General features: G+C 59.2%; 4 protein-coding genes across 12 annotated transcripts in view; 2 read left to right on the top strand and 2 right to left on the bottom strand.

Annotated features, from left to right (window-relative positions):
• The window catches only part of SGF29 (SAGA complex associated factor 29), a 28,397-nt gene extending 16,903 nt beyond the window's left edge, over positions 1 to 11,494 (top strand). For 4 of the 5 annotated variants that reach the window (XM_032328701.1, XM_032328700.1, XM_032328702.1 and 1 more), the window contains exons 2-10: positions 1,695 to 1,783; positions 3,359 to 3,434; positions 4,119 to 4,191; positions 8,800 to 8,864; positions 9,708 to 9,837; positions 9,922 to 10,068; positions 10,308 to 10,343; positions 10,432 to 10,594; positions 11,282 to 11,494. In XM_032328701.1, the coding sequence (XP_032184592.1) occupies positions 1,709 to 1,783; positions 3,359 to 3,434; positions 4,119 to 4,191; positions 8,800 to 8,864; positions 9,708 to 9,837; positions 9,922 to 10,068; positions 10,308 to 10,343; positions 10,432 to 10,594; positions 11,282 to 11,398 (882 nt within the window). In that variant the 5' untranslated portion in view covers positions 1,695 to 1,708 and the 3' untranslated portion in view covers positions 11,399 to 11,494. Of the gene's footprint in view, positions 1 to 1,694; positions 1,784 to 3,358; positions 3,435 to 4,118; positions 4,192 to 8,021; positions 8,450 to 8,799; positions 8,865 to 9,707; positions 9,838 to 9,921; positions 10,069 to 10,307; positions 10,344 to 10,431; positions 10,595 to 11,281 lie in introns of those variants that run through there. The other variant, XM_032328698.1, reaches the window with a different exon arrangement.
• BOLA2B (bolA family member 2B) lies at positions 3,370 to 22,061 on the top strand. 4 transcript variants are annotated; one of them, XM_032328716.1, is made up of 4 exons: positions 3,370 to 3,374; positions 19,344 to 19,606; positions 19,695 to 19,792; positions 21,219 to 22,061. In XM_032328716.1, exons 2-4 carry the CDS (start codon positions 19,544 to 19,546, stop codon positions 21,349 to 21,351), a joined length of 294 nt encoding a protein of 97 aa, XP_032184607.1. In that variant the 5' UTR covers positions 3,370 to 3,374; positions 19,344 to 19,543; the 3' UTR covers positions 21,352 to 22,061. The 4 variants fall into 4 exon arrangements, with proteins under 4 accessions (XP_032184607.1, XP_032184610.1, XP_032184608.1 ...); XM_032328719.1 differs by lacking the exon at positions 3,370 to 3,374 and having other exon boundaries at positions 19,301 to 19,390; positions 19,430 to 19,606; XM_032328717.1 differs by lacking the exon at positions 3,370 to 3,374 and having other exon boundaries at positions 19,301 to 19,606.
• LOC116581510 (sulfotransferase 1A1) lies at positions 11,639 to 15,351 on the bottom strand. The gene is made up of 8 exons (XM_032328707.1): positions 14,835 to 15,351; positions 14,006 to 14,188; positions 13,793 to 13,918; positions 13,603 to 13,700; positions 12,813 to 12,939; positions 12,619 to 12,713; positions 11,957 to 12,137; positions 11,639 to 11,832 (listed from the first exon to the last, which is right to left on the bottom strand). The coding sequence occupies exons 2-8, from the start codon at positions 14,151 to 14,153 to the stop codon at positions 11,720 to 11,722; spliced, it is 888 nt and encodes a 295-aa protein (XP_032184598.1). The 5' UTR covers positions 14,154 to 14,188; positions 14,835 to 15,351; the 3' UTR covers positions 11,639 to 11,719.
• Positions 16,189 to 19,304, bottom strand: SLX1A (SLX1 homolog A, structure-specific endonuclease subunit). Of its 2 annotated transcripts, XM_032328708.1 has the most exons (7): positions 19,196 to 19,304; positions 18,868 to 19,104; positions 18,260 to 18,311; positions 17,834 to 18,172; positions 16,640 to 16,767; positions 16,383 to 16,470; positions 16,189 to 16,301 (listed from the first exon to the last, which is right to left on the bottom strand). In XM_032328708.1, the coding sequence occupies exons 2-7, from the start codon at positions 19,053 to 19,055 to the stop codon at positions 16,272 to 16,274; spliced, it is 825 nt and encodes a 274-aa protein (XP_032184599.1). In that variant the 5' UTR covers positions 19,056 to 19,104; positions 19,196 to 19,304; the 3' UTR covers positions 16,189 to 16,271. The 2 variants fall into 2 exon arrangements, with proteins under 2 accessions (XP_032184599.1, XP_032184600.1); XM_032328709.1 differs by lacking the exon at positions 17,834 to 18,172.
• Positions 22,062 to 22,140: the final 79 nt, after the last annotated feature.

Genomic DNA, 22,140 nt, shown 5'->3' with positions numbered 1-22,140 from the left:
TTTGCTGAGTTAAACAATCAGTTGGATTGAATTCATTGGTAATCCAAGTCTTCTCTCTAACAAAACAAAGTACTAAAGCTTTGTTTACTGAACACAGGTTTGTGCTTCCGGCTGCTTGCAGAGAAATGGACAAGAGTTGTTTTCCTTATCATTTCCATTTAACAGAATTTTAACTTAGAAACCTTAGTCTCCAGTGAAAATTAAGTAGTAACCAATTGTGAACTGTCTGCTAAACCAAAAAATTTTTTTAAAGATTTTATTTATTTGTCAGAGAGAGAGCAGGGGGAGCGGAGCTGCAGGCAGAGGGAGAAGCAGGCTCCGCACTGAGCAAGGAGCCGGATGTGGGGCTCGATCCCAGGATCCTAGGATCATGACTTGTGCCAAAGGCAGACGCTTAACTGACTGAGCCTCGTACACGTCCCTACCCCAGAATTCTTTAGATTGGCAATTTATGAGTATAGTTCATAATTTCTAGAAACATGTTTTCCCCTAGCACAGTCTTTCAGTAAAGCAATAAAGCATGTTTACTGTATTTAGGAAAGTAGGAAATGTGTAAGGAAGGTATAAGAAATGAGAATATATTTTGTTGAGGGGGAAAAAAAAGTAATTTTGTCCCCAGGGATTGGTTATTTAGAGAGGAAAGGCTTATGATTAAATCTGAATGAAAAGAAAGTTGTGGAAGGTATGTGAAGGCAAATCTTTGAAAAGGGCTTTGTGTGGTGTCAGAACTAAGATTGAAGTAATTTTTTTTTTTTTTTTAAGATTTTATTTGAGGGAGAAGGAGAAACACTCCCCACGGGGCTCAATCCCAGGACCCTGAAATCATGGCCTGAGCCAAAGTCAGACACTTAACTGACTGAGCCACCCAGGCACTCCAAAATAAATGGATTTTAAAAGCACACTAGTGTTGGCGCCTGGGGGGCTCAGCTGTTAAGCATCTGCCTTCCTCTCGAGTCCTGATGCCAAGATCCTGGGATTGAGCCCCAAATCCGGCTCCCTGCTCAGCGGGAAGCCTGCTTCTGCCTCTCCCACTCCCCTTGTTTGTGTTCCTCTCTCTGCGTCTCTGTCAAACAGATGAAATCTTCAAAAAAAAAAAAAAGTGCACTGGTGTAAGATTGATATTCTGCTTTTCTCTCCATGAAAAAGACTGTTTTCTTAGATTGTTGTTTTACTCATGATAAGAACTTGTAAATAAAGGCTTATTCCTCTTTATGTGCCTGGAGTACCAAAGCTTCTGTGTTTTTGTCTTTATCAGATCTTTGATGACTTAAGAAAGTTAAAAATTCTCACAAAAAAAAAAAGAAAACTTCTCAATATTAAAAGAGCTAAGTTTTGCTAACAACTGTAGAACCATCTATAGATTCTTACTGCCAGCTGAGTTTAGTAAATCCTGAGTTTCAGAGTGATCTGTGATCCTCCTGAGGCATGTACATCAAAGCTTCCCAAGATTCAAATTCTAAGTCCTTTTGACTCATTAGGCTGGTTTATGTCGTATGTTATTTGGGAAGCACTGTGAAAAAAATGATGATAAACCTTGGGTTCTTTTGTTTGAGTAAATGCTCTTATAACTGTTGTAGAAATTATATGAAATCATGTGAAATTCCTGGTCGTCACTTGACCCTCTGAGCTTTAACACACAGCGGCCACTAACAGCGTCTCTTCTGTTCAACACGTGCCCCCCTCCCCCCTGCCAGGCACCCCAGACACAATGGCCCTGGTGTCTGCTGATTCCCGCATCGCAGAACTTCTCACGGAGCTCCATCAACTGATCAAACAAACCCAGGTAAGGAGCCGCCAGCCGGGGAGGGTGTTTGCAAACTTTGGACGTGCAGGGACCCAGGTGACCGCTGGACCGGGAGGGGAAGAGAACGTGGGGAGTGACCGCCGCGTCTTCCTTCAGCGGCAGGACGTCCTGATCCTCTCTGTTCCGTAACAGCTGTAATGAGATAGGAGTTCGAGTTCCATACCGCCCAGCTCCCCCACGGTTCCGGTGGTTTCTAGTATATTCACAGAGTCGGGCCACCATCCCCATGATCGGTTTCCGAACATTTTCGCCATGTGACAAAAATGCCCTGTACCCACCACGGCCCTCCGCTTCTCCGTCCGCCCCCTGGTCCCAGCCCAGCAAAGACACCCTTAGCAGGCAGGATATGCCAGGAGTGGAGAGGTCCCATTCCAGAAGCTAGTCAGGGACCTTGTTTGGAACAAGGTCTGAAAAGACAGGCCTGCCGAGTTCATCTGTCACTGCACAGCTGCCTGGCCCCGGCCTTGGCTTTGGCGGCAGAGTGAGCACAAGTCCTCCCGATGGTGGAGGAGCCAGTGTGGGCCAGGGAGAGACTGCGAGAAACAAGCAGTCCGTCCCGTCGGGCCCACATACACGTTTCCGTAATTTATACTAATCTAATTACCCATTCCCCTGCTTCATCCAGTACCGTTCGTGCCCTCTGATACATTTGTGTGAAACTGTTCAGCATAGAAATTAGCTGATGGCACTGAATCCAGTTCTTCCCGGGCCAGTCAGAGGAGGCCACGGCTCCGGCTCCCAGCACGTTTGCTTGTCCATACCAGTAGCAGCAGGTGACTTCTTGACAGGAGGCCTCTGAAGCCCGCCCGTGTTGCCGGCGTGTTACCGTGCTCCGCTACGGTCATGGCGGAGCTCAGTTTCATTACAGAGCTATGTGTTATGCTCTCCCAACAGAATTAGCCTTGCCCTTTTACCAGATATTGTTATGAACAATATTTTTTCTTCACAGTATTTGCTTGATTCCAGTTGGCCATGATTCAGTTATTTCTGGGTTCTGAGTCAGCAGGGGATAGAGCCAGTCGCCGGTCCCAGCTCACAGGCTCGTCCTGAGACGACTTCTCATTGTGTGTTCTCCAGGGCCCTCTTCCTACCTGGGGGGCCCCCAGTGGTGCTCCAAGTAACAGTCCGTCTCTGCCAGCTGTAGCTCAGGGTGTTCTGTATTGAGCTGTTCTTGGGTCAGGGCAGCCACAGCACAGTGATCTAAATTCAAGTGGAGCCCAACACGGGGCTTGAACTCACAATCCTGAGATGAAGACCTGAGCTGAGGTCAAGAGTCGGATGCTTAACTGACTGAGCCACCCAGGTGCCCCAGCCAGGTTTATAGTTACCCGATTACCCGTCTCATGGGAGCCGTCTACCACACAGTCCTGTGGCCCAGAATGGAGCAGTCCTGGAAATGCCTTCCCAAACGATGTCCTTTGTAGTGGGATGTAACCTGAAAAGTAGGGGCCGGAAGATACTGGCAGACGTGTTTCCGGGGCCTCAGGCCTGGGGTGCCGGGAGAACTGCAGGACAAGGGGCTGTTCGCCCGACCTGTTGCGCTTACCCCTGCAGGAGGAGCGTTCGCGGAGTGAGCATAACTTAGTGAACATCCAGAAGACCCATGAGCGGATGCAGACAGAGAACAAGAGTAAGTCACTGGACTCAGAAGAGAAGGGGAGGGCGGGGGGCGGCTGAGACCGGGAACGTGGCTGCCACGAGTTTCAGACCGGCCTTTTCCAGGGAGCTACATAACCGAAACGAACTGCCCCTTAGCCACAGGGACAGTCTGTCTCCTTTCTGTTGAGTGACTGAAGGTGTCTCCGGAAACAGATGACAGACAACCTAGTACTCAGGAACCTTAAAGTCCCTCAGTCTAGGGGCTGGGAAGTCAGTGTTCAGGCTGCATCCAGGGACCCTCTTTGAGTGCACAAGCGCCCCAGGCAGCTGGTGTTCTCTAGAGGGAGAACTTCCTCCCGGCATCCTCCGCGCGTGCCCCAGAAGCCCTCTTGCTCAGCCTCCTGGGCTGGTGCGCTCCCATTCGGAGCAGCTTTGAGAGCTGTTGTCTGTTCTCCTGGGTGCTGAGAAACACTTTCTGCATGTGTCCCACTATGCAGACGTCCTCTGCCAGATGCAGTGATGGTATTTGTGGCGTATGAAACCGTGAACTCATTAAACACGGGGCAGCGGCCGCGGGGCACTTCCAAGCCACCACAGCTCACGTCCCGGTCCGTGGCCTCTGCACGCCTCTGGAGGTCCGACCGGCGTGCACGGAAGCAGCCCCCCAGGACTGCCAGCTGGCCCCCTGCCCACCTCTTCCTCTGTTCGCTTGCAGTCTCTCCGTATTACCGGACAAAGCTACGTGGGCTGTACACGACCGCCAAGGCTGACGCGGAGGCTGAGTGCAAGTGAGTCCCGTCCCCTCCGCTTTGTTGCCCACCATGTGCTGGGCTGCAGGCGCCTGCAGACCCCAGCGCCCGCCGCTGTTCCTGCCACGGAGAAGTAGATTCCTGCTCCCCAAGCTGTCCCTTGGGGTCCCCGCCTTCCCTAGAACTCCTTCTGGGCCTCCCCTTCCCACTAGCCCTGCCGTTCCCTAGATGGCAGCACAGTGGGGGCTGGAGCCCGGCACGGCATTCTAGGTGTCCTGTGACCTGGAGCAGTGGTTCCCCCTGAGACCCAGTTGCTCCGTCGTGACAACGGGGACCATAACCGTCTACAGAATGGTCAACATAACGTGAGATAATGTATATAAAGTCCCTAAGACCAGTGATTTTCAAACCCTCTTGACCATAACCCATGGCAGGAAATACATTCTCTGTTGTGGCTTCCTCATCATATTAGGACCTGGTCATCATCGCTATAATAACACTAATAAGGACTCCTGTGTGGCTGTGCCGAGTCCGGTACTGTGCCAGGTACGCTCTGTGTGTCTCACAATACTCGGAGCGGCCGCCAGGTGAGCGTTACCCCGTTTTCCAGGTGAGGACACGGACACACCGGGTTCCATGATGTGCTGAAAGTGACACAACTAGTAAGTCGGGGCCCAGTTGTAAACCCGGGCTCCATATTCTTACGACCATGCTAGATTGGTGTCACAGTCACCTTTCTGCAGCACACACGTGTACGTTATAGGGACATATGTCACAATCGGAACAAGAAGTACGTTTGTGCTATTACCATATCTGTAGGCTGGGGGTTTTTGTTTTTTGTTTTTAAGTAATCTATACACCCGACACAGGGCTCAAACTCCTGACCTGAGATCAAGGGTCACATGTTCTTACGGCTGAGCCAGCCAGGCACCCCTATTTTTATTTTTTTATTTTTTATTTTTTTAAGATTTTATTTATTTATTTGACAGAGAGAGAGCAGGAACACCAGTAGGAGAAGTGAGAGAGGGAGAAGCAGACTCCCCACCGAGCAGGAAGCCTGACGCAGGGCTCAATCCCAGGATCCTGGGATCATGACCTGAGCCGAAGGCAGATGCTTAACGACTGAGCCACCCAAGCCACCCCTGTTCTTTTTTTTTCTAAAGCTGGTTATTACCCCAGAAATTAATCTCACAAGTCCCTAATGAGCCGTGACCTGCAGTTTAAATACTGCCTGTGCATGTGATGTCCGTACCCTAAGCGTTGCTGGTGCCTCCGGGGTCGTCTTCTCCTCCCATCTGGCCCTTCACAGGCCCTGTCTTGTGCTCTGAGACCCGGCCTCAGACTCATGGTCCCAGATTTTCTTTGCCTGCCATCATCTTTGCTTTGCAAATCTCTGCTCGCGCTCCCCCTGGGCCCGGTGCTGGGCAGTCCTCACACAGAGACCTAGGATAGCGAGGACCCGGCCAATAAGGGCATAGTCTGGAAAGGAGAGACACCCTAAGAAGACGGTGACTGGGACAGCGTAGTTGGTGGGCCACCAGTTGGGCTCACTGTGCCTGGGGGCCCGGGACAGCCGCAGGGAGGGGGAGGGACTTGAAGTAGCAGTCAGTGGGCGACACGGCAGAGGCAGTGGAGGAGTGCGCGCCGGACATGGGCACTGGAGGACTGAGAATCAGTCCTTTGTGGCTGGGGAAGGGCGAGGCAGGATGGGGAGGGCTTCCAGTAACTGGACTTTATCCCGGAGGCCATAGGGAGCCAGCGAAGATGTGAAGCAGGAGAGAAGCCTCTGGCTGCTGCGTGGGGCAGACAGGTGGGATTCAAGGCCGGGCAGGAGACCAGGCAAGACATGGTGATGGAGTTGAGCCTGGGCAGTGGCAGTGGGGACGGAGAAGCAAGGGTGGGTTCGAGGGCAGGTTCTGGAATGAAATTTGGGGACCAGTTGGGAGAGGGGAGGCTGAGGATTCCAGGCTTCGCAGCTTAGACGGAGGGACCTGACGGGCTCCGTATACCGGGCTGGGGCCGGCCTGGACGGGAGGAGACATGCCGCCTTGTTGCCGCTGTTGTCCCCCGGCTTCCGGGCCTCCCCGCCTGCCCCCTCTTCCCCTGACGTGCAGATTCGTCATCTGGCTGCCATCGGGCTCTTTCCCGCCCATCTGTGCGGAGTACGGCCTACGTGAGCTTGAATGACACACTTTGGGAGTGAAAGGCAAAACGGCCCTTCCCAGCTTACGCACTGGCAGAGTGACTGCTTCTGAAACCAGTTTGGTGCGGGCTCTTCTCCGGCGGTGACGCACCCAGAGTTAAACGTTTAGAAGCTCCTTGCAGTACTGCAGGGTCCAGCCTTCTGCACTTCTGCTGCTATTTCACTTTTTGACTCTGGCCAAACTTTATACGTTCACCCCTCGCTCCGGAGTCCCTCTGGGCACTGGGCGCACCAGCCCTGCCCATGGGGGCTCCTGGTCAGGGTGGGGAACGCCCGTCTCTGTTCCTGCAGCACCTCCCCGTCCCATACTGAGCAGAGGAGCGAAGACCCTCGCAAACTGAGGCGGCGCCCAGAGCCCGCCTCAGCAAGTAGCCCGAGGCCCGGGACGCGGTGCTGGTCTCTTCCACGAGCGCCAGGGCTGCCCCGCGGCTGGTTTTCATCCTCCTGCTTTACAGAAAATGGAAAAGAATCCTTGTTCTTTAATTTAACAGTTGGTCTCTTTTTTTTAAAAAGGCCTCAAAGAAAAAATAAATGAATAAAAAATAAAAAGGCCTCGAGTTGGCACACTGGCAGGAGGGGTCAGAGGGAAACAAGGTCAAAGTTCCTGCTTCCTGAGCCGGCCGCCGGCCCGAGTAGGACGAATCCTCGTCTAACCTCCGTGTAGAAGGCGTTTCTCGGCGGAGAGGAGGGTGTGCTCATTGGTGCTGTGGCCTCAGACGGGGGAACTGCATCCCCCGGACCCTTGCTGGGGAAGATAGCTTCGTGACCGGGCCCGCTGGTGCGGGCAGAAGGGCAGTGTAGCTTTCCCAGGGCCCGAGCGGCTCGGGCTGGAATGTCAGGTGCCCAGAGGAGAGAGCCAAGGCCACGGTAGCAGCCCCAGACAGCGGACGGCTAGCAGGGCGCTTGCTCAGTGGGCTGTCGCTCTAGTCTTGACCTGTCCCGTCGGAGGCTGGGCTCCTCCAGTTCCCATTTCCCTGAGGAGACACTGAGATTATACAAACACGCATGTCCGCTCAGACTCTCAGCTTTGGCATCTCTTTATGGTTCTTGCCTAAAACAATTAGGATTTTTTTTAAGCTCCCCAGGGGGTGGGCACTGGGTAGTTCCGTCAGCTCTTGATCTCAGGGTCGTGAGTTTAAGCCCCACATTGGGCTCCATGTTGGGTGTGGAGCCTATTTAGAAGATAGATAAATAGGGCGCCGGTGTGGCTCAGTCGTTACGCTGCTGCCTTCAGCTCAGGTCCGGATCCCCAGGTCCTAGGATCGAGCCCCACATCGGGCTCCCTGCTCAGCAGGAAGCCTGCTTCTCTCCTGCGGTTTAAGAGCGCTCCATCACTGCCTCACAGGTACGGCTTAGTGCCCGCAGCAGAAAACCGGCAGCGACGGTCAGACTCAAAGTTCCCTTTGGTCTCCTGTACTCGGGCTTGTACTCCGCAGCTGTCCTGGTGCCGGACTGCCCCATGTCCCCGGGGCTCACGAGCCTGCGGCAGCTCTAAGCACCCCCTGCATCCCGTGCCCTTCACGCCGAGCTGTGCTGCAGGCATCCTGCTCCGGGGGCCTGGCTCCCTCTGCCAGGGCTGCCCCCACCCCCGGCCCGTGTCTGGTGAGCTCCACAGGAGCCTGGGACACCCCCCACCCCACCCCACCTGTGAGGTCCTAACCCTTCAGAACCTCGGGGGAATTCCTAAAGGTGGACCAGAGGAAGAGCCGTGGGAGAGGGGAATACATGACCCCAGATGGAGTCTGGGCTGCTTACTCCTACTGAAATACTCCCTGGGGGAGAGTCCTCAACATCTAGGATAAAGAGAAAACCTTCCTCCAGCGGGGACCGTGTTCACTTCCGCGGGATTGCCTGGCCCAGCCACCCCGGAAGCCCGGAAAGGAGCTGCAGAGGGTTTCTGGGCTGCGGCCTTCCAGAGACCCGTCCCTTCCTCCTCCAGCCCCGCTCCGAGCCCAGAGAGCTCCCCCCGGGCATCTGGAGTCTGGAGCGTGTTCTTTCCCTTGTCCCAGCTTGGGCGGAGCCCAGGCTTCAGCTTCTGCCCTCCGACCCCGCGGGCTGCAGGGGGCGGCCAGCAGGGCTCCGTCCCGCTGTCAGGTGCGGCGCTCTGCCGTGCTCGCTGCTCCTCACTACCTCGTCAGTTCGTTTAGGCTCTCAAAGTGGGAACACGGGAGCGCCCGGCAGTCGGTATGGGGCGCAGTCGGTAGAGCATGCAACTCCTGATCTTGGGGTTATGGGGTCAAGTCCCCCATTGAGTGTAGAGATTACTTAAAGTCATAAATATAGTATCCTAAATAAATAAATATCATAAATAAGTAAAGTAAAAATAAACGAAAAGCGGGTGGGGTTTACAGCTGCGGGCAGTCGGCCGGCCCGAGTTGCGCAGCCCGCGGCGGGCGGAAGTCCGCGCTCCCACTCCGTCCCGTTCTCTCCCTTCTCCCCGCCAGCATCCTCCGGAAGGCTCTAGATAAGATCGCGGAAATCAAGTCTCTGTTGGAAGAAAGGCGGATTGGTGAGTTGGAGGGCGGCGCGGCGCTTCTTGATCAGACAGAGTGAGGCTTCCTGAGCCGGGGGTTGTGGCTCCCCGCAGGAGTGGGGAGCTGCTGCCTCCGCCCCGTGTCGTTCCGCAGACTTGGGGCGCGCGTCTGGGCAGCCTGGGTCTGGGAGGCAGTGGAGGTTGCGGCTCGTGCTCGAGGCAGGGGCTCCCAGTGTCCCTGTGCAGACCTGGAAGGTCTCCCTGCGCCCCTCATGTCTCTGCCCCTTGTGCCTGGGGCAGTCGCCTCCATCCTGCTACGGCCCCCCACCCCGTGGCTGCGGGAGCGCGTCCTTCAGCTCGGAGCTTACACAGGGTGTTGGCTTCCAGATCCCTTCAAACCGCCCAGGCTCTCCATCTCCTACCCTTTCAGTGACCCCTCCGTGGGCACACGGCTTGCCCGTAGACAGGTCCCTCCGCCAGCTGGGTTTGTGCGAGGTTGACCGGGGGTGTTGAGCCGTGCTTGAGGTCAGGAGTCTGCGTCTGACAGTTCTTTTTAGTTTGTTGTCTAACGACAACACGTACTCGTGGTAGAAAAGTACACGTAAGTATACAGACGGCTCTACGAAATGTTCGCTAACCGAACAAATGGCCGTGCCAGCACCCCAGAACCCTTTTTCTGCCCTGTAGTTCCGTCCCCCTGGGGGCATCCGCTGCTCTGACCTCTCACGGGTCTGTGAAAACAGCACACTGGGCCCTGGGCGGTCACTTGGGAGGCGGCCTCCAGGCCAAGCTCCGCTGACCGCGCCGCGCAGCCGTGCAGCCGGGGGTTCGGTAGGAGCGCTGTCCCTCATGCCTCAGGGGCGCGCTTCCTTCCCACAGCGGCCAAGATCGCGGGCCTGTACAACGACTCGGAGCCCCCTCGGAAGACCATGCGCCGGGGGGTGCTGATGACCCTGCTGCAGCAGTCGGCCATGACCCTGCCCCTGTGGATCGGGAAGCCTGGTGACAAGTGAGGGCAGGCCTGGGCCGGCGGAGGGGGCGGGGAGCTGACCCGAGGGAAGGGCTGGGACTAACGCCTTACCCCAACCCCTAGGCCCCCACCCCTCTGTGGGGCCATTCCAGCCTCTGGGGACTACGTGGCCAAGCCCGGAGACAAGGTGGCCGCCCGGGTCAAGGCTGTGGACGGGGATGAGCAGTGGATCCTGGCGGAGGTGGTCAGTTACAGCCACGCCACCAACAAGTGAGTGGGCGTCAGCCCTCGGTCCGCTATCCTGTGACACGTGCGCTCGCAGGCCCTCTGCCCCGTCTGCAGGCTGGGCCCAGCGCCCCCCCAGAGTGTCTGTGGGGCCGGGGCGGGGCTGTGCAGGACTCTGGCTCCCTGGGCTGCTTCCCCGCCCCGCGCCCCGCGCCCCCCCCTCGTCGCTCCCCAGTTTGGACCGTGGGTCTCCCTGCGTCCACTGTTCTGTCTTTGCTCTCCAGGTACGAGGTGGATGACATCGATGAGGAAGGCAAAGAGTGAGTGTGCTGGTCGGGGCGGGCTGTGGAGGCGGCTGGGAAGCAGCCCCCCTCCTGGCCGTGGGTTGACCTGAGCCCACCCTTCCAGGAGACACACGCTGAGCCGACGGCGTATCATCCCGCTGCCCCAGTGGAAAGCCAACCCGGAGACGGACCCGGAGGCCTTGTTTCAGAAGGAACAGCTTGTGCTGGCCCTGTACCCCCAGACCACCTGCTTCTACCGTGCCCTGATCCACACGCCCCCACAGCGGGTAAGGTAGCCCCCAAGGGAGGGACAGACCATGAGAACAGATGGTCATGGGGTCACCTGCCGCCTCCTGCCTCTCCGGCCCTCGCCTCCCCTCTCGGAGCTGGGAGAGTCCTGGCTGTTGCCCCGTCTCTCGTGCTCACACTCTGCCTGCAGGCATCCTCCAGCCCTGTCCCCTAGGGCAGTGCCAGCCCCCTCCAACCTTCAGAGCCCTAGCCAGCCCCGCTGGAATGGGACCTGTGTTCCCTCTAGTCTCACTCTGCACTGAGGTGGGCAGCGCCACACTCAGGGCCCGCCCTCCCCTTGACTGCCGCACCCCTGCCCTTTCTTCGTGTGAGGTTGTGCTCGCCCGTGCTGGTGACCCGTCGCCCGATGGCGGGTTCAAGGCTGTTCTCCCCTCCTCCACGTGCCCTGCCTGCTGCCTTCTGGGTTTTCCTTGATCCCTTGAACACAGGGTCCCCCAAAAGCACCAGATTCTCCATGTAGTATCCCCCCCACATGTACAGCAAGTCTCCCCGCTCCGAGCTCTTTGTTGCTGAGAAGGGGGCTGTGTTGTAGCAGGACCAGGTCTGGAGTAGAGGTGGGGACAGGAGAGGCAGGGACCCCGTGTATCAGCCGTTCCTGTCAGTCTGGGGTGGGGGCCTTGCCTGGGGGTCTCTGACCAGCCCCTCCTGTCCGCCCCCTGCCACAGCCCCAGGATGACTATTCAGTCCTGTTTGAAGACACGTCCTATGCAGACGGTTACTCCCCTCCCCTCAATGTGGCCCAGAGGTACGTGGTGGCTTGTAAGGAGCCCAAGAAGAAGTGAAGCGGGCCGGCAGACTCGCGCTCTCCTGCCACCCTCACAGGGGAACGCAGCAGCAGATTTCATGGCAAATAAATATTGTTCCCCTTTGCCCACGTCCCCTTGGTTTTGTTTTTCCAGGCGCTTCTGCCCTTCCCCAGAACAGGGCAGGTCGGGGAACTGGAGGCTGTGGGGGAGATGGATTTGTTTGGTCCCAGTGGGCATTTCTTTTTTGCTCTTGGCTTGCATTAAAGGCTCTCGGTGTAATACACATGGAATTTTATTTTTAAGGCTGGGGGCGGGTCACAGCCGCGGGGCCTTGGGCGTGCCTCCCAGGGACACCACTCAGAGCTCTGTGCGGAAGCTGAGGCCACAGCCCTCCATCTTCCCGGCATAGTCAGCATCAAAGCGCTCATTCTGGGCCACAGTGAAGGTGGTCTTCCAGTCCCCCGTGATGCCTGCGGACAGAGGGGAGGGCGGCTACAGCCCCAGCCGCAGAGCAGGCCCCGGTGGGCTCAGGCCAGCCCCAGCCTCCACGTCCACGCTTGCCTGCCCCGAGGCCCGTCCCGCACAGGCACTGACCTTTCCTCATGAAGGCCGAAATGCTGTGGTCCATGATGTCAGCGGGTATGGTGCTGTAGTTCGCCATGGAGTTTTTCTTCATCTCCTTGAAGGACGTTTGTTGGACAATGAGATCCACGGTCTCCTCTGGCAGGGAACGCCCCAAGAACTTCAGGATCTTCTGAATCTCCCTCTTGGGGTTCTGGAGAGCAGAGGGGCTCTTCAGTGGCAGCTGGATGGCTCACTGAGCAAATAAAAGGGAGGGTCCCCACTCCTCCAGGACCTGGCCACCTCCGCCTAGAGACCTCTCAGCCCCGGCTCCTTGACTTGGGTCCTCTTTCCCTGGGGCACATTAGCTGCCCCTGCCCTATGACCCTGAACGAAGCTCCTATTTGGGTCCTGATGGCTGAGGGCAGGGATGGTCCTCTTTCCTAACTGGCCACAGGAGATGCCGGCGGATGGCTGGCTCTGTGTCGCTTGGGTCTGAGATCAGAGCTATACAGCCTTGCTGCCTGGGTGACGCTGCAGCTCAAGTCCCTGGCAGGAGGGTGGGCTGGAGGACCCGAGGGACTGGGGGGGGGGCGGCGCCAGAGACAGGCGGCCGAAAGGGCCTTGGCAGGTCCTGGGAAGGTCCCTGCCTCTGCACGTGTGACCTGGAGGGAAGCAGCAGCGGGTGGCCTCACCTCTTTCATGTCCTCGTAGAAGAGGTAGAGAACAGGGTGGGTGTGACTCAGCTCCCACCACTCCCGCACGTGCTGGTACCAGGACCCGTAGGACACTGCGGGGAGGGGCAGGGACATGGACACACAGGCCGGTATTAGCTTTGGCTGGCGGCCGCTCAGCTCCACCCCACTCCTTCCCCCAGACTCGGGCCCACCTTCCCCAGCCATGAACTTCTCCAGGAAGCAGTCCCAGGTGCCAGGGTCTGGGTGCACCTTGGCCATGCGGTAGAAGTGGTAAAAGGAGACGGCCACATCCTTGGCGTTGCGGGCCACGTAGACCACCTGGCAGGACAAATGCCCCCCACACCCAGTCACCATCACCACACAGCGAGCCGGGCAGTTCCGCCTTCCACAGCAGCCCAGTGAGGGAAGCTCGCTCTTGGTCTGGCCAAGAGGGACACTGACCAGGAGGCTGACTTGCTTGTGGTCCCTGACACCATACCTGATGCCAGTCTTGTCCCCTCAGTGCTGCCACACCCAGACTGGGACCGAGGTATGCTAGGTTCTCACCAGCCCCCTCCTCCCCGGGCCTGGGGCGGCCCGCAGAGAAGACTGCCTTTCTCAGCTCTGCACAGGACTCTCCCTTGCACAGACCCCCGCCACAGGATGAAGACCACCCCCTGCCCGCTTCTGGTGAGACCTTCCCAGCAGAAAAGGCTAAAGCTGGGAAGGTCCCAGTGACCACCTTCCCTGGTTTCCTGTCACTCACCTTGACCTTCTGGTTTTTTTTTTTTTTTTTTTTTTTAAATATTTTATTTATTTATCAGAGGGAGAGAGGGGGAGAGAGCGAGCACAGGCAGACAGAATGGCAGGCAGAGGCAGAGGGAGAAGCAGGCTCCCTGCTGAGCAAGGAGCCCGATGTGGGACTCGATCCCAGGACGCTGGGATCATGACCTGAGCCGAAGGCAGCTGCTTAACCAACTGAGCCACCCAGGCGTCCCTCACCTTGACCTTCTGATCCAGCAAGGTCTGAGGGAGCAGAGCCAAGGGCAGGTGTGTCTTAATGAGTCGTGGGGCTGGTGTATCTTTCAGAGCCTCCAAACCTATACCAGGAGGAGGGAAAGGTCTGCTGAGCTGGAGCCCAGTCCTGCCCCCTCCCTCTGCTCCCCTGGTCCCCAGAGCCCCCCATGCGAACCTGTGGGAACACCTGGAGCCTTGAACTCCAGGAAGGGTACCCGGATTAAGATGGAGGCCCGGCGACACTTCTGTAGATCCCCGCCCTGGTAGATCATGTCGAGGATCTCGCTCACCCAGGTGGTGCCTGGAGAGCAGGGGAAGGGGAGGTGAGCTGGGTGAAGGGCAGGTCCTGGCTGGTCCGACGTGGGGGACTATGGCCCTCGCCACCTACCAGATTTGGGGTAGGTGCTGATAAGCAGGTCGTCAGGCCGGGCTTGGAAGTCCTGCAGGGAGCCCAGGGCCTCTGCAAAGTACTTGATGAGAGGGATTCCCTTCACATATGCCAGCGGCGGGCGCGAGGTGTCTTGGATGAGCTCCATTCCACCGCGTCGGGGACAGAGGGCGGCCAACTTGCCTTAACAACATCACGACACGCCATGTGTTGAAATCCTGCTTCGCGAGGAAGGCCTGCGACTGACTCGGCCCTGCTCCCAAAGCTGTGAGCGGCAGGAGCTGGGGCTCGAACCCACACCCAACACTCACACAGCGGGGCTGGCGCCGGCTTGCGCCTTCGCTGTCCTGCAGGGCTCGTCCTGCAGATCCCCGTGCCTGAGGCCACATCCCACATCAACGACATCGCTCTCTGGGGCCCCGTCCCAGTCTTCTGGAAGCTCCAGCGGATTCCAGCGCACCCTTGAGAGCTCCTACTCGAGTGCCCGCCCGTCCTAAGTCCTCGCCTGCCAGCTCTCCTCCACTACCTCTGCGGCGGCCCCTGGCCTGCGGCACTGGCCCCACTGCCCCTGCCGGTCCCCGGAGCAACCTGGGCCCCTCATGCATCGCCAAAAACATTCCAGAAGCCAAACCACGCCATCTTGGCTCGGGGATAAACACAGCCAGTGAGCAACTTGAGCCTGTTTTGTGGCGCCAGAGTCTGGCATGCAGCTGAGCTAAGTGATGGGTCAGCAGAAAGGGGAAGGGGGTTTCGGCTGACTGAGATGGCCCATCCAGAGGGAAAGGGCCAGGAGCTAGCCCTGCCCAGCCGCCCCACCGGGAGAACTCACCAGACCTCTCTGGATGTCGGTCCTGTGACCACTCTGTGCTGTGGCGAACCGGGTGCCGTGGGGTGGGGTGGGTGCAGCACTGTTCTCCAAGCTGAAGGGTTTATGAATTCCAAGTGGGAGGGTCTGGAGCCAGCCTCCAGGAAGGAGTGGGTGGAGCTTAGAGTGGGAGGGCCCCTGTGCTGCCCCCGCCTTTGCACCCCAGCCGGAGCCAAGCTTAAATGGGCCTGAAAACCCAAGATGTGGGTTTAGTGTGTAGAAAATAAAGGGAAGACTGAAACTAGACAAAAGTCTTCACTTTCATTCTGTGGGGTGTTTTGCAGCTGGAATCTTGGCTCTGACCTGCCCTCTGTACCCCACCCCGGTGGGGCGGGCCAACCAACAGCTTGTCCTGATGGCCCCAGCCTAGTTTAGAGGGGGCAGACCAGAGAGGAAAGGTGACACCCTTGTGAGCAGGGCCACTCACCTTCCTGTTGGCTCCAGGCCAGTCTTGCCGATGCCAGAGGTTCAGGCTAGGAGTGGCCCTCAGGCACCCCCCAGCAGCACAGGCTTTCCAGAACTGCGGGTCTGACCTCTGACCACAAGGCCAGTACAGAGCAGTGCGGGGGAGGGGCAGGGTGATAGGGGTTGGGGTGGAGCGGAGGCAGGACGGGCCTTCTGAGGCAGGAGGGACCAGAGTCTCATAAGCCTGGGACTGAGGCCAGCTGCACACACAGCTCCCACGGACTTCAGAGCCATGGGCCCCACAAGGAGCTTTTCTTTCACTGGTTTTGAAGGGGCTCTGCAGCCAGAGACAAGAAGGAACTGGGGCTTGGCGAGCCACAGGGCCCCATGGGGTAGTGTATCTCCCCACCCACCCCACTCAGGCCCTTTGTCCTACTATCTGGATTAAAGTCCAAAGTCAACCTGGACACTGGATTTGGACGGGCTCTGAATCAAGGGTGTGAGTCTCCCAAGCAAAGAATCGTGTGAGGGGCACCTGGGTGGCTTAGTCACTGGGCATCTGCCTTTGACTCAAGTCATGATCCCAGGCTCCTGGGACTGAGCCCCGCATCCGGCTCCCTGCTCAGTGGGAGGCCGGCTTCTCCCTCTCCCACTCCCCCTGCTTGTGTTCCTTCTCTCACGGTCTCTGTCAAATAAATACATAAAATCTTAAAAAAAAAAAAGAATTGTGTGACCTCAGAAGCATGTGAAGGAAAAGCCAAGGCACGTGGGCCTCCAGGAAGGGGAGAGGCTGGTCCACACAAGCGAGCGGCCCCTCCCCACTCTGCTCTGCTCCTCAGGCCCCAGGGACTGGCAGGGCCTCTGTCTCCGAGCTCCAGCATCCCCCTTCCCCGGCAATCACCAGAAAGTTCCCTTAACTCAGACTCTTTATTGTACTCAAGTACAAAGTACCCAGACAGAGACAAGGGGTGGGCAGAGGGTGAGGGGCGCCGAGGATCAGGTCTCCAGCATGTCTGTCCAGTGTTCCTGTGGAGACAGGAGGACTGGTCAAAGGCAGCCTCGGGTATGGGGTGGGGCCGGGAGGCTGGGGCCAAAGCCACCTCTCACCTCTTCTAATTCCAGGTCCTCCTCTTCCTCCTCGGTGCCCACCTGGCACAGCCAGATCAGGTCTCCCCACAGCACTGAGTTCTTACAGCTACCAACGAGTGCAGTTGGCAGGACAAAGAGTCAGACTCACAAGCCTCCTCCAGGCCAGGCCCTCGGCGGCCGAGATACGGACTCAGCTGCCCCGGGGCCTGGACTTGGACCACTGGCGCCATCTTCCCAGAACTCAACCAGGCTGGGGCGGGGGTGCTGGGACTCACCCAGGGCACTGGCCCTCCAGAGGCAGAAGCTCCTCCGGCTCCTCTCGCAAGAACTCCTCTGCTAGGCAGATCACGTGGGCTCTGAGGCAGCAGCCGGGGTGGGGGCAGCACAGGGGGCCCTCCTCTTCCTGTTGGGGTGCGGGGCGGGGGGGGGGGGGGAGGCAGGCAAGTTAAGAGAGAAAACCAGAAGGAATGATGGCGCTCACGTTCTATGGAAATAAATAAGGAAAGATACCGTTCCAGAAGCTTCACGTTCAAGAACGCTGCAAGTCACACACTACTAGTATTTGCGTTTTATAGATGAAACTGAGGCACAGAGAGGTGACAATCCCTACCCACAGGGACTAAGGCAGCCAGTGTCCCTGAGCATTAGCAGTGATTCCAGAAACGGCACAGGCCGCTGTAGCCGGACTTCCAGTTCTCACGGGCTCAGGCTCTCAGGGAGGTCCCCTAACCCTAACCCCAACTGCAGGCACTCAATTTGCATTTCCGGAGAGCTCCGAAGTCGGACCCACCATCTCGGTTCATTCGTTAAATATGTATTATGGGCACCTGCTATTTGCCAGACCCTTTTCTTTTCTTTCAAAAACTGTATTTATCTGGCAGAGAGAGACAATGAGGGAACCCAAGCAGGCGGAGTGGGGTTGGGAGCAAGCGGGCTTCGGGCGGAGCAGGGAGCCCGCCGCACGTGTGGCTGGATCCCAGGACCCCGGGATCATGACCGGAGGTGAAGGCAGACCCTTAACGACGAGCCACCCGGGCGCCCTGCCAGACCCTCCTCGACAGCAGTGAACAAGGACTGCCTCGTAGGGGGGCAGGGGACACTGACAAGATCAATACGACGCCTACTCCGTTAGACCCTAAGTTTATGGGCTCTAAGGGAACAGCGAGGCAGGGAAGCGCACAAGAAAGAAGCGCGGCTGTCCACGGGGGCGCCCCGGACGACCGCGTGGGGACGGGGCCGGCGGCACTTCGTCAAGACGGGGCTGAAGGTCTGGGAGAACCTTCCCGTCCAAGGGTCAGCGCAGAAGGCCTCGAGAAAGGTACAGGTTTCGCGACGGCCGAAGTACCGCCGTCCCCGTCTTGGCGATGAGGGCAAAGGGCGACCGAGGGGCTGCCCGGCCCTTCCGCGAACGGCGGGATCCCGAGGGGCCCGAGCCCTGGTCCCCGCGAAGACCAGGCGGGGCGGCTCACCTGGAAGGAGCGCGCGCACAGGGCGCAGAAAGCCGCGGCGGCCGGGGGCGGCCCTGACGCGGGGTCGGCCGAGGGACCCGCGCGGCTGCTCGGCGCGGAGGCCCGGGCCGGCGGAGGCCCGAAGGCCAGCGGCATGTGCGGCGGCGGCGGCGGGCACAGCTCTCGGCGGAAGTCGGCGCGCGGCCAGCGCACGGTCAGCGGCAGGCGCGCCCAGGGCGGCGCGCGCAGCATGTGCGCGAGCACGCGCAGGTGGAACGCGAAGGCCGCCTCGCTGCGCAGGCGCGGACCCACGTGCGTCAGGCGGCGCGAGGCGTGCGGGTGCTGCCAGGCCCACTCGAACTGCGGGCGGGGAGCACGGGCTTCAGGGCCTGCGGCGACACCCCACGGCCCGGCCCGCCCTCCCGCCGCCCCCGGCTCGCTCCTTACCCGAAGGGCGGCCACGGCGGAGGGGAAGCCGTGCACGAGCAGCACCATCTCCCTGGGGACGGGGACGAGGACGCGGCCCGTGAGAGTCCGCCCCCACCGCTGTCGGGCCGGACCCCCTCACCCGGGTTCACCCCCCGGCCCACCCTCGCGGAAGTGCAATCCCCACGCCCGGCTTCAGACCTGGTCCGCGAGGCCCCGCCCCCTTCGTGGAGGTCCGTCCCTTCGCACCTGCCGACCTCAGGCCCCGCCTCCGGCACAGGCTCTTAACCGGCCTCCTCAGTTCCGCTCCCTCGCAGGGTCTTTTCCAGCCCCCGCCCTGCTCCTCAGCCCGCGGCCCCCCGCCCAGGCCTGGAACGGTGCTCCCTACCCAATCCCTTCCTTAGTCCCACGTTGGAGTTTCATAGGGCCCCGCCCTCCCCTGTGGGGGGCCACGCTCCTCCCCCACGACAGGCCCGCCCCCTCGACAGGACCCCGCCCCCCGGCCCTGGGATCCGCCACCCTGGGGCTCCGCCCACTCCCGGGGCTCCGCCCACTCCCCTGGCCCCGCCCCTCTCGGCGGCTTCTCCTCCCCCAAGCCCTGCTCCAGACCGAAGTCCGCTACCTCTCACCAGGGCCCGCGCCCGCTGGTCCGCCAGGCCCCGCCTTTTTTGCGGCCGCCGTTGTGCTGCTGGACCCGACGAGCAGGGTTGACGGTGAAGCCCACGTAGACGCGGCCCCGGTGCCGAGGGTTCAGGCAGTAGAGCAGGTAGACGCCGAAGAAGCGGCCGGGCCTCGCCGTGTCCCCCGCAGGGCCCATCGGGGCTTTGGGTTGATTGCTGCGGCCCGTGACCTCAGGGAGGGCTGAGCTGCCAGGGCCGCAAGATGCTTGTCTCGGAAAGAGCGTCTGGGGGCGACCCCGAGGTACCCTAGAGACCGCAGCAGTGCAGGGTCGCTCACCCTCCTGGCTGGAGTCGGGGGTCCAAACCGGCCCACAGAACCCAGGCTGCGGTGCAGACGGCGGACACCTCTGAGCGCCCGCATCCGGCCTTGTGCAGACTCTGGCCGGCTGAGGGTAACCGCGGAGCCCGGGACTGTTGGAAAGTAGGGCTTGCGGGAGGGCGGAAGTGCTGGGTTCACGGACGCCTTCGTAAGGGCGGAAGTGCGGGCCTCAGCGGAAGTGGCGTCGGTAAGGGCGGAAGTGCGGGCCTCAGCGGAAGTGGCGTCGGTAAGGGCGGAAGCGGTGTGGCCGGGGTCGGAGCTGGGGTTCCCTCCCGGCTGGGCTGTCGCCCCTTCTGGGCCGCGGCGATGGAGCTCAGCGCCGAATACCTCCGGGAGAAGCTGCAGCGGGACCTGGAGGCGGAGCATGTGGTGAGTTGAGCGGCCTGGATTCGCGCAGCCAGCGGAAAAGCGCCCCCGAGGGGCGGGTTTCACCCTCTGCCACCGTTCTGCCTCCTAGGAAGTCGAGGACACGACTCCCCACCGCTGCGCGTCCAGCTTCCGAGTCCTGGTGGTGTCGGCCAAGTTCGAGGGGAAGCCACTGCTTCAGAGACACCGGTGAGGCCTCGGGAATACCTCGCTCAGCGCGATCTCGGCGCCGGGACCCCAGCCCCGGCCTCTCCCCTAAATCTAACTCCCTCGCCCCCGCCAGTGCGGTCCTGCACCGTGAACCACAGCCCCAGGGACCCCGCCTTCGTGACCCCTGTATGGAGACTGGGGCCTCTGCCTCTTTGGTTCCCAAGTCCCGGGGACACAATTTGGGGGACACGTCCAGTCTCCTGGATCGCCCTGCCTTCGGAGGCCGTGACTCAGGCCCTGGCCTTCCATTTCCTAACCCCATCTCTCCCCCAGGCTGGTGAACACGTGCCTAGCTGAAGAGCTTCTGCACATTCATGCCTTTGAGCAGAAAACCCTGACCCCGGAGCAGTGGGCCCGCGAGCAGCAGAAATAAGAGACCAAGGCCTGCACAGCCATTAAATTATGAATCAGGGCCAGCTTCTGTGTCAGTGTGTTGTGTGTGGGAGGGTGGACGCATGCGGAGCTGGAGTCTAGAGCCTGCTTTCTCCCTGCTCGACCACTCTCCATGGTCTTTACCTCGGACAAGTCCTTCACACACAGGCCTCTGTGTCCCCACTTACAAAATGAAAGTTCTGTCCTTAAAGTGTCTCCCGGGGCAGGCAGCCCCGGCCTTCTCTGCAATCCTTGGTAGAGCCCTAGGGACGGTGCCGCTGTTCCTTGGCCATTACCGGGGATCCCGCCCTCTGTCAGTTTTCAAGGTGCACAGATGGACACGTACTCGGGATTTCAGGGCACTGGCCAATTTATCAAACTTCCCCCACTCCCCAGTGTCACCCTAATGTCAGAGGCATAATGGAGGATCCTATGCTTCCCTGCAGGTTATCCAGCCTCTCGTGGTCTCAGGGGATGTGGTGCCCCAGTGGGGACAGCACAACTTCTGGAATGCTGCTGTTTCCTGCTCCGCTGCAGAAAATACGATGACCCTTTAGCCCAGGGCTTTGGATGGTCACAGTTGCCCCTGGGGAGACCATGAGAGTTTCAGGAATGGAGCTGGGGGCAGGACATACGGATAGGGTTAAAGCAGGAAAATGAGGCCATAAAATTGGGGCACATGATACCCTTGTAGCAGTCTTAAACACAGGTGCCAAGATTGGTAAGGTCTGGCACAGATGGGTTCCGTGCGACCCAGGAGGGGCCAGAGCTCTTTGGGAGTGAGGGGTTACAGTCTTGAACCATCCCACCACTGTTTCCCTCTTCAGGACTAGTTTCTTGGCCCCAAATAACCATCCCACTTCCTACCTCCCTCTTGTTCCTAACAGACGGAGAAGGGCCTAGTAAAGCTTGAAGTCATGGTGATGATGGGTTAACCCTTCTCCATTCCTAGGAGGCTTTCCTGAACTTTACTTGATCCCTTGGGCCAGAGGGAGAGCTACTGACTGACTGTACTCATGTACGACTTCCCTAGGAGGCCGCGTCACCACCGCTCTGTGGGAGAGGCTCAGGGAAGGAGTGTCACTTTAAGAGGCGCACGTTCCAGATTTTCTGCTTCTCTATCACAGCCCCGATTGGATCCACCCACTGCGTTCACAGAGCTGTGATGCTGTCCCTCCCGATTTTATAGAGCACCTGAGGCCTGGAGAGAGGTGACCGGCGCAGGGTCACATGGCTCGCATAGAGACTGAGACTCAGATGGGCCAACAGGGCGTCCATGCAGCTGCCTCTCTACACAGGTGGTTCTCCCCCACGTCCTGAAGGGGAGTCGGGGGGTGAATGAGGCACTTAGTCCTTGCTGTGGTCCCTCTGTGGTATGAGGGGAGGTCTGCCGCTGTGGCCGGGACCCCCACCTAACCCCCAAATGGATAGGGCCATACTGCGGGGAAGACTGGGAACTGGAAGAGGCGGACGGCTCCTGACTCAAGGTCTGCCTCCCGGGGGTCCTCCCCTGTAAACCAGGGTTTGGTTCTAAGCTTTGGCCTCCCAAAAGATCCCCTGATTTTGCTCCTTTGGGCTTGCATTTGAAACACATCCCGGAAGCGCCGTCTTAAGTGTCCCGTGAGTTCAGTTTCCCCACCAACGACGGTGACCCGTCTAGTCGGCATGCAGCCTGGCATGGTTGACTAGGAAAGGCAAATTCTGAGTTGTTACGTGAATTCTTGTGGCCCCAGGCAAGGGCCTTGTGTAGCCCAGACCCTGCCAGTTCTCAACCCACCCAAGCAAGGCGCAGCTGCCACCCACTGTGGCCTGTTCCCTTGCACCCTCCGGTGCTCAGAGGCATCCCCCCCCCACGCCACCCGCTCCCGTCATGGGCCAGTCTCATCAAGGCAACCGAGGGACAGCTCGAGGGCAGGTCGGTTCAGCAGACCCGGCATCCAGGTGACCAGCGGAGT

Source organism: Mustela erminea, chromosome 20 (genome assembly GCF_009829155.1).
Source record: "Mustela erminea isolate mMusErm1 chromosome 20, mMusErm1.Pri, whole genome shotgun sequence".
Lineage (NCBI taxonomy): Eukaryota > Metazoa > Chordata > Mammalia > Carnivora > Mustelidae > Mustela > Mustela erminea.
This window is presented reverse-complemented; position numbering and strand designations above follow the sequence as displayed.

Excerpts from the sequence above, each read along its gene's own strand:
- LOC116581510 (XM_032328707.1), bottom strand. The coding sequence starts at position 14,153 with ATGGAGCTCATCCAAGACACCTCGCGCCCGCCGCTGGCATATGTGAAG. Across the intron at positions 13,701-13,792 it reads GGCTCCAGGTGTTCCCACAG|GTTTGGAGGCTCTGAAAGAT; the intron begins GTTCGCATGGGG and ends CTCCTGGTATAG. Across the intron at positions 12,940-13,602 it reads TGCTGGATCAGAAGGTCAAG|GTGGTCTACGTGGCCCGCAA; the intron begins GTGAGGGACGCC and ends TTGTCCTGCCAG.
- SLX1A (XM_032328708.1), bottom strand. The coding sequence starts at position 19,055 with ATGGGCCCTGCGGGGGACACGGCGAGGCCCGGCCGCTTCTTCGGCGTC. Across the intron at positions 18,173-18,259 it reads CCGCCGTGGCCGCCCTTCGG|TTCGAGTGGGCCTGGCAGCA; the intron begins GTAAGGAGCGAG and ends CCCCGCCCGCAG. Across the intron at positions 16,471-16,639 it reads CTGGAGGGCCAGTGCCCTGG|CTGTAAGAACTCAGTGCTGT; the intron begins GTGAGTCCCAGC and ends ACTCGTTGGTAG.
- BOLA2B (XM_032328716.1), top strand. The coding sequence starts at position 19,544 with ATGGAGCTCAGCGCCGAATACCTCCGGGAGAAGCTGCAGCGGGACCTG. Across the intron at positions 19,607-19,694 it reads ACCTGGAGGCGGAGCATGTG|GAAGTCGAGGACACGACTCC; the intron begins GTGAGTTGAGCG and ends TCTGCCTCCTAG. Across the intron at positions 19,793-21,218 it reads CCACTGCTTCAGAGACACCG|GAGGCCGCGTCACCACCGCT; the intron begins GTGAGGCCTCGG and ends CGACTTCCCTAG.